Below are 8210 nucleotides of genomic sequence, written 5' to 3'. Positions count from 1 at the left end.
GGATGGATGGATGGATGGATGGATGAATGGGTGGATGGATGGATGGGTGGATAGATGAACAAATGAACGAATGAACAAATAAATGGACTGTGGATCTCAGTTTCCCCAAGCACAGAAAGGAGTCAGGTTGGCTTGTGGCTTTCTCTCATGAGGTCCTCCCTCTGCCATTCCCAATTTCTCCTGTGGTGTCTGGACTTCTCTGTGATCATTCTGCTGGGGACTCACACCGAGGATCATGATGTTCCTCATATCCTTGACCCTCACTGGAACTGGAAGGAACAGGAGCTGTGCCCTGCCCCCATTTCAGGGACTGGAGACCAGAAATCAGTCCAGGATTATGCAGGGTGCTCCTGGGATCCCATCACAGGTCCGAGGCACACAAAGCCAGGCCTCCTGAGCTCACCATGACACATGCAGCTGGCACAGAGTGGTGGGCCCCTTGACCACTTGCGTGCCCCGGCTGCAGCCAAATCAGTGAGCTTCTTCACAACAGTGCTCACACCACCTGACCCCACCCTGCCCAATGCCACGCCCACCAGTGGCTCACTGTTGTTGCTCGAGTATAACTTCTCTAATACATCAAAGGAGACAGGAGCTTGGGACCCTGCAGATCAGAAGGGGCTTGTTATGGTTTATGTCTGTGTGTCTCTCCCCAAAGCCTCCTGCGGCCCTGGGGCAGGCTATTAGAGTTTGAATATGGGTGTGAGAGCTGCACCCGCCCAGGGAGTGGATAGTTTGCATATGTAAGGGACAGGAAAAGAGTGCTTGGGGCATTCCTCCCCCATTCCGCCCTAGTGTGCTTGCGGCTTAGCTGTGTGCTGCCACCCCGAGATGCAGCTCTCTGCAATGTGCCACTCTGCCTTATAATCCTGCCAAGTATGGATTAGACCTTCCATGAACTGTAAGCGAAATAAACCTTTCCTTCCTTAAGTTTGGGCGTCAGGTATTTTGTCCCAGCAGCGAGAAAAAAGTAACCAAGACAGGGCTACACACCTGTACTTCTCAATGGACCCGCTCAAGGGTCCCCTCCCCTCTTGGATTTCCCCGTGGAGAGGTGACGGGCACCCGAGAATTGGAGCTGACACCTCTCTTTATTCATGTATCCCATCACCCACTGCCTGCTTTCTCCAGTCTGGGGCAGGCTGACCCTTTCTCCCCAAACAGCCCCACACCCAGGCCCCCCGGCTGCAAATGGGTCCTCTGCCCAGCTCAGTCTCAGGGCAGGTGGTGTGGCCAGCCCCTTCACATCCGGGGAGATCGAAGCTAAGAGCACAGAGCCAGCAGCCCAGGGCACGCACGGCTTGGGTCCCACTGTGCCTTCAGCGAGGAGGGAGGACTTGGTCCGGGCTTCGAGGGCCCTCGCCGGGCGGTGGCTGACTCTGGCCACGTCGCAGGGAGCTGCCGATCTGGTGTCTGAGGGCCTCCAGCCTCTGGGCCAAGTTTGCCACCCCAGCTCCACCTGAGGAGCAGAGAGGCTCGAGGCCTGCACTCCAGGGCCCTCGCCAACCTGGCCACCTGGAGTGGCACCCTCCCCTTCCACCCTCCCTACCTCAGAAGAGAATTTTAAAGTAGGGAGCTGCAAAGATCTGAGAGACACTGCTCAAGCCTACCCTGATCAGAGATGGGAAGCCTGCAGCCCACCAGGGCCCCTTCAACCTTTCCCTCACCTCTCAGCACAGGTGGCGTCTTAGGGGGCCCCACAGGCAGTGGGGGAGCCGAGGGGACCACCTCCTCCCCGGTCAGCATCTCTGCCAGCACTGCGGTCTGTGTCCAGCTGCCATGGCTCCTGGGCCAGGTGAGTAGGGACAGCAGATGAACCTTTATATCCCCAGACCCTTTTCTCTCTCACCCAGTGCCCCTGGGCTGGGCCCACCTTTCTCTCAGGCACTTGGCAGAGCCAGGGCTGCACGGAGGTGCCCAGGGTGGGGGACGGGTAGAGAGAGGCATGTCACCTGAGGCCTTGGGGTCCAGCATCTGCAGGAAAGACCAAGCCCACAGTCAGTGACCCCCAGCCAGGGTTCTAAGTATTCCACCTCCCTGGTGTCGGCTATGCCCTCCACGCCTGCCCCACAGGGTACCAAGAGTATCAGGCCAGAATGAAGGGCTCCTGGTTGCCTTCTGCTGTGGCTCCTGTAATGCCCTCTCCTGAGACTGGGCATCCCACACCCTGGGCAGAGGGAGCCCCAGACACCCTTCACCCACATCATCCAGCCTGGAACCCTGGTTTCCCTCGCCGAGCCTCAAATCAAATCCCTAGTTCCCCTCACCTTCACCTGGGCCCTTCTTACCTGCGGCAGCTGGGCCTCCCTCTGAGCGCACGCCCAATGGGCCAGGGGTGCTCGGCACAGGGGGCAGAGGTGGCAGCATGGGCAGGAGCAGAGGGGTGGCAATGCCTGCAAGAGGGTGCTTCAGTGGCTCTGTGACATCCCAGCCTGTCACCCTCCAGGTTGGGTGGTGAGACTCACATGGCAGGGGGTAGCTGGCAGCATCAAGCAGGGACACAGTGGGGTGGCAGCAGGGCCGGGGCGAGCACAGTAGGCAGAGAGGAGGCGCCTGGGAGGAAAGGTGAGCCTTGCTTGCCGCCCTTGAGACCCAGGCTGGTCTCCAGGTCCCCTTTTCAATAGTGACTCCTGGAGCACCTGCTCTGGGCCAGACCTGGCTCTGTTCTCCACAGGCTACAATCGAACTCATTCCCTTCAGGTTTTAAAGTGCCCCGTGAAGTGGGCAAGTCAGGGCCCCTATGCTACAGAAGGGGGAAGCCTGGGCACTGGGGGCCCAAATGACCAGCCCGAGGTGACACCACCAGGAGGTGGTCAGGACCCAGAGGTCAGGCGCCTACCCATCGTGATGCCCCCTTGGCCCGCAGCCTCTGTCTAAGGCCTGCTCACCTCTCCAGTTCCTGGACCTGCTGGGCTAGGACCTGCTGCTCACCCCAGGCCAGGTCCCGGCTCCTCTGCAGCTGACTCATTTCCTCCCTGGGGACAGCGAACCCAGGGGGTGAGGCAGGATGGGGTGACAGGAGGCAGGGCTGCTGGTGTACCAGTGAGCCTCTCCTCAGCACAGCAGAGTGCCAGCCCAGGAGACAGGAAGGGACGGAGGGGAGCCAGGGGGCAGGAAAGTGGGGGCATCCTGGTCCAAGCACCTGGCAGGGAGGGGTGGGGACAGAGTGCCCAGGCTGTGTGCTGGGCCCTACCTGAGCCTCTCATTCTCCACCATGAATTCCTGCAGCATCCCACAGAGGTTCCGCTGGGCCCAGGAGCCCCGTGCCCCCTGGAGCCCTGGGGCTATGGGGAAGCAGGAGGTGGCTGGATCCACAGGAGCTGCAGAACCCATCCTCATCCTGCCTCTGTCCCCGGGAGCGCATACCCTTGGGGTCCAGCTGGAACCGCAGGCTACGCTTCTCCTCCTGGAGCTGCAGCATTTCAGTCTCCAGGCGTGGGGGCTGCTTTGCCACAGGGGACTGCAGGAGAGAGGCCCAAGGCCATCCTCTAGGGCTGCACAAGCTGTGCACTGCACAAGAACTGTCAGGTGTGGTAGCAAAGGGTGCCCCAAATCCAGCCCATGCTTCACCGGCTGGCCTTGCCTCCATCTGAGCGGCAGCTTGTTGAACCACATCATCCCGAGGGTCCCAATCCTCGCTGCATCCTGTTCTAAGTGCAACCCCAAGCTCAATTTGGTCCTAAACTCCACCCAGGTTCTGACCCCAAGAATGATTCCATATCAACCCAGCCTGAGCCATGATCCAAACTAAGATCAGAGCTAAACCCTGAGTCGTATCCCGACTCAGACCCCAAGCCTAGACCTTCCCAAACCCTGACTACTGACCTCGGCCGGGACCCTGACCCCCTCCTACTCAACCATGGTTATACCATTTCTAGGATTCCAACCCAAATTCCAACTCAGACCCAGTCCCAGAGTTTAACCATGATGCCAGCTCAAGCTCTGAAGATACCTGGCCATGGGAGACCATGGCCTCCTCCCGTCCCTCTGTCCAAATCTCCCTCCATTCACCTTGGGGGCCTGCGGCCGGGTGGTGACCCGCTGAGCTCGGCTTGCGTATCGTAGGGTGCTGAGAGTCTCAGGAAGGCACTGGGCAGAGGGAGACACGCAGGCCACCTGGGAAGGACACCCCCTGAGTGCTCCCTTCAGGAGTCCCTTCCTCGGGACTATACCCTCTCTGCAGCACCCCTCGGGTACCATGAGGGTGACCCCTCGGCCCCCCAGTGAGTCTGCCAGCAACTTGGTGAGCTTGCTGTCCCGGAAAGGAATGTGGTTCTGCTTCCGCTGTGGGTCCAGCAGCAGGGAAATGCAGTGACCTGGGGGGGCAGAGGACACAGCAAAGCCCAGAAAGGTTAGCGTACTCGTCCAAAGCCATCTCGCTGGAACACTGTAGGGCTGGGATATCCACCAGATCCAGGTGACTCTACAGCCATCCGTCCACGTGATCTCCTGACCCACTCACTGGTGTTCACTACCAGACTTAGGATCCTCAGGGTGCACAGTTGGCCCTGTCCACCCTGATCTCCAATGCCCAGTACAAGGTCTGGCACATGGCAGGGGCTTAGGGAACGTCTAACCAATGGCTGACTGCACAGGAGTCTCAGGAGCAGCATCTATGCCTGACACAGATCTTGGGATCTCAGTCTAATAACCAGGGTGGAGCCCAGGTCCCTCCCTTCCCCTTTCTGGGCCTCAGTCTTCCCAAGGGCAGGAAGGACAGGCTGAATGCCACTGAGAGGTCACACTCTGTGGTGTGGTACTTCTACCTCCTGAGTTAGGACGTAACTCTCAGGCCCTGACAGCATATGGAGGGATGGCGATGCTCTGGATGGGGACCGGTCAGCAGCCGAGTCATAGCCAGAGGAGGCCTGTGGCTCCCGGACCACAGCTCTCAGCCGCCACCTATGCACTGCACTGCCTCTGGGCCCCGCTGTGCGGTTCCCAGGTCTCACCCAGGGCCAGCAGGCTGCGGTTGATGCTGTTGGCCTCAAGCATCAGCTCCCCACGGGATCCTGTGGTCGCCACCTTCTCACTGCCGGCCAGGTCCACAAAGCACAGCTTCCCACCAGCAGGGAGCTCCCCGGGACCCATGGGAGGCATCTGCTGGGGCTGGGGCTGGGACACAGGGCTTGATGGGGACTTGCGAGGGACTGTCCCCACTGCAGTCACAAGGCCAAGAGTGCCCGGCAGCGGCAGACCCTTGCAGGGTGGCCTGGGGCACTCACCCTGGGGCGGCTGATGTAGAGCGTGAGCAGTGCATGGCTGCGGCTGGAGGCCTGGTTGAGAGTGTGAGCGGAGCTCCTCCTTCGGCTGAGACCTGGAGGGAACATCAGGAGCTGCACACTGCAGGAGGCACAGGCCATGAAAGGAAGAAAGAGCAGCAAAGGCACGGGCAGATGGGTGGCAGAGCAAAGGCACAGACAGGAAGCAGTGTTGGTCCCAGGCAGGTCTGGTCCAGCAGTCAGGGGCCAGGGGGATGGGCAGAGCGGAGTACGGGAAAGACAGATTCTCATCTCCTAAACACTGCTCTGTTGTTATAGGAAGGGAGAGACCCGGAGGCAGAGAGATCAGCTGAGAGGAGCGGGCCACGCGGGGGCCAGAATCCAGAGTCTCAGTGTCCTTTGTGCCTGCCAGGGGGAGCTGCTCAATAAATCCTGAGGAGTGGGTGAGGCTGGGAGGGGAGGGCCCCATGGGGTGGCTCAGAGGTATGACCTCTGCCCTCAGGGCATCAGAAGAGTGGAGGGTCTGGAGACAACAGGTAAGGGGCCTGCAGCACAGACAGGGGTTGGTGGGAGGAACTGGGAGGTGGCACAGAAAGTGGCAGGGGCGAGGTGGCACGGGACTGAAAGGTGCTCGGAAGGCACAATCAGCCAGCCCTGGGGACAGGGTGGGTACTGAGCCTTGGGCCGTGTCTTTGAACTGTAGCTTTGCAGGTGCTTCTCCAAGACATTGCTGAAGCCCCAGCTGCATCCGGAGCCCCAGCGAGGGCACCCGCGCTCCGGAGCCTCCCCGAAGGAGCCGCACCCATCTGCAGAAGTTCCATCAGGGCCTCCAGACTCCCGATCTCCACCACCCGCAGCTGCTCCACATAGAAGCCCCGGGTCTTGTTCCAGCGAACGGGGAGGGGCCGGGGGCACCCCACACTCAGCAAGTCCCGAACCTGGAGGAAGAGGTGCAGGGAAGGGCGCTCTCTCTGAATCAGCTCCGTCCAGCCCCAGCCCCTCTGGACAAGAGTCCCCACTTCCCTTCTGCCCTCCAGCCTGACCCCTTCCTTAGGGGCTGCCCTCCCCTGCACTCCTCACCTGCTCGTTGTAGATCTCCAGGTAGGAGGCGCGCAGGGTGACCGCTGCATCCAGGTGCTGCACGCGGTCCAACAGCCAGGTGAAGGTCCTCTGCATGATGCCAGCGAGGCTGGGGGGTACGGGCACCCCCTCCCCCTGAGGGCAAAGCTGGCTGAGCCTGTGGCCAGGTGGGCCGCTGTAGAAGCACGGTGATGAACTACTCTCTATTTAGGGCACTTACTGAACGCCAGGAACCGTGCAGCTGCCCCATATAATATCTCATCTAATCCTCACTGAACAGAGGAAGAAACCAAGAGCTAGAAAGGGGCCAAACTGGGAAAATCCCTTTCCTCTGGCCCGAAACGAAAGAGCCCATCACTTGCGGGGACCCAGGCAAAGTGGGTGTTGGCGCTCAGCTCACCTGGGGCGGAGGTCCGGTCAGCGTGTAGGTCTTCCCGGAGCCGGTCTGGCCGAAAGTGAAGACGGTGCAGGAGAAGCTGAGGGTGGTACGGGCGCGGTGGGACCCGGGCGGCGGCCGGGGTGGGGCCGACACGGGAGGAGGGACACCGGCCTACTCACCCGCGCAGGGCCAGCTCGCCCAGACGTCGCACGCCGCACGCCCGGAACACATCCTCCTGCGTGCGCGCTCCGTCCAGCACGGCGCCGAAGCGGAACGCCACGTCGGGGCCGCCGCCCGGGGGGCTCACCTGGGGCGGGGCGGAGCGGGCGTTCGGGGAGCGCCGGGCGGTTTGGGGGAGGGAGGAGCCTAAGGGAAGAATGTTGGGGGCGGGGCTTACGGGAGACCCCTGCTTGGGCTTTTGGAGGCGGCGGGTTCCTCACCTGCAGAGTCCGGGTCCCCGAGCAGTGCAGAGCGCTCTGCTCCCCTCGACGCAGCTCGGCCGCGCTCATGGGCCGCACCCTGGGATCCAAGCGAAGGCCGCATGATCCCTCCCGATGTTTGCATCCATCCCATCCTCGGCCCGGTTTCTCCTAGCTACCTTATACCCACCTGAGCACCACTTGGATGGGCGTTTCCTGCCCCTCTGGCCCTTGCTCCAGGCTCCGCGCGGGGTCCCTGTGGTAGCAATAGGAGTTGCAAAGCCGCGTCCCTGCCCCGCTGTCCACTAGGAGCGGCGTTCAGGGCTCTCCGACCCCCCAGAAGCTCGGTTTACCCGTCGGGAGAGCCGCGTTCCTCCATGTCCTGCTCTGAGCACGGCCTTGGCTCCGCCCGAGTCTCGTTCCTTTTCCTCTCCGATACCCGCCTTCTGCGGCACCCCAGGACTGGTCACGCACACCTTACACTCCTCCCCCGCCCCCGCCCCCAGGTCCTAGGCAACCATCCATCCGGAAAAGCTCCGGCCGCCGGTCTGGGGCTGGCTAGTTAAAGATTTACGCCCCATCCCCACCTCCGCGGTCTGGAAAATCTCAAGCCAGGGCTCTCTAGCTAGAGCGTCCTGGAGTCTGAGGCTCTCCTGCTTTGGGTCAGGCCATCAGGAGGGGGACTCACGGGACCACCCAGACCAGCCTTGTCTGGGCCCAGATGGGGGCAGGAAGCCAGGTCGCAGAGCCAGCCTGGGCGGAGAAGGACCAGGCTCTTGCTGCTCCCTGAGCACACCCTCCCTACCCTCCCAACTGCTCCAGCCTGTTCCCAGCTCAGCGCCCAGCGAGGGGAGGGGCTCCAGGGAAGACCTGAGAGCAGGTTGCCAGCACCTGCTTGGACACTGGGGCCTCTGCCTCGGCGAGGACGCCACATCCAGTCCAAGGCCGCACGGTTGGCTGTGTATCTCCCTGGCGTGGCTTCTGACAGCAGCAGAGAGGTCCCGGGAGGGTGTTGGGCAATCGCTCATCCCACCCGCGCTTCCAGCTCCTGGGCTGGCTGAGGAGGCAGGTGAGACCAATCCAGTGTGCAGTATGCAGGCCTCAGGTGGA

The 8210-nt window shown here is 61.6% G+C and overlaps 1 protein-coding gene across 15 annotated transcripts; it reads right to left on the bottom strand.

The window, feature by feature from the left end:
* Positions 1-1072: 1072 nt before the first annotated feature.
* Kif12 (kinesin family member 12) lies at positions 1073-7915 on the bottom strand. Of its 15 annotated transcripts, XM_013513278.1 has the most exons (19): positions 7454-7901; positions 7291-7356; positions 7122-7200; positions 6861-6988; positions 6703-6778; positions 6303-6437; positions 6025-6160; positions 5226-5317; positions 4953-5115; positions 4198-4316; positions 4012-4116; positions 3367-3460; positions 3194-3284; positions 2889-2975; positions 2466-2553; positions 2289-2393; positions 1874-1974; positions 1668-1786; positions 1073-1459 (listed from the first exon to the last, which is right to left on the bottom strand). In XM_013513278.1, the coding sequence occupies exons 1-19, from the start codon at positions 7477-7479 to the stop codon at positions 1320-1322; spliced, it is 1950 nt and encodes a 649-aa protein (XP_013368732.1). In that variant the 5' UTR covers positions 7480-7901; the 3' UTR covers positions 1073-1319. The 15 variants fall into 15 exon arrangements, 13 of the variants coding, with proteins under 13 accessions (XP_013368732.1, XP_013368729.1, XP_005382704.1 ...); XM_013513275.1 differs by having other exon boundaries at positions 4953-5317; positions 6303-6477; positions 7454-7903; XM_005382647.2 differs by lacking the exon at positions 3194-3284 and having other exon boundaries at positions 2889-3142; positions 3367-3510; positions 4953-5317; positions 6303-6477; positions 7454-7907.
* Positions 7916-8210: the final 295 nt, after the last annotated feature.

The sequence above is a fragment of the Chinchilla lanigera genome, unplaced genomic scaffold, assembly GCF_000276665.1.
Source record: "Chinchilla lanigera isolate Chin_1 unplaced genomic scaffold, ChiLan1.0 scaffold00018, whole genome shotgun sequence".
Classification (NCBI taxonomy): domain Eukaryota; kingdom Metazoa; phylum Chordata; class Mammalia; order Rodentia; family Chinchillidae; genus Chinchilla; species Chinchilla lanigera.
Note: the sequence above shows the minus strand (reverse complement) of the source record. Positions and strands in the feature narration are given on the sequence as shown.

What these genes read in the sequence shown, in the direction of transcription:
- Kif12 (XM_005382645.2), bottom strand. Translation starts at nt 7,479, where the DNA reads ATGGAGGAACGCGGCTCTCCCGACGG. An exon ending in CCGCAGCCTGCTGGCCCTGG is followed by an intron (nt 4,317 to 4,952) that starts GTGAGACCTGGG and finishes CTGCCCCCCCAG; the next exon opens with GTCACTGCATTTCCCTGCTG. An exon ending in CCCGGCCGCAGGCCCCCAAG is followed by an intron (nt 3,511 to 4,011) that starts GTGAATGGAGGG and finishes GTTCTTGTGCAG; the next exon opens with TGCACAGCTTGTGCAGCCCT.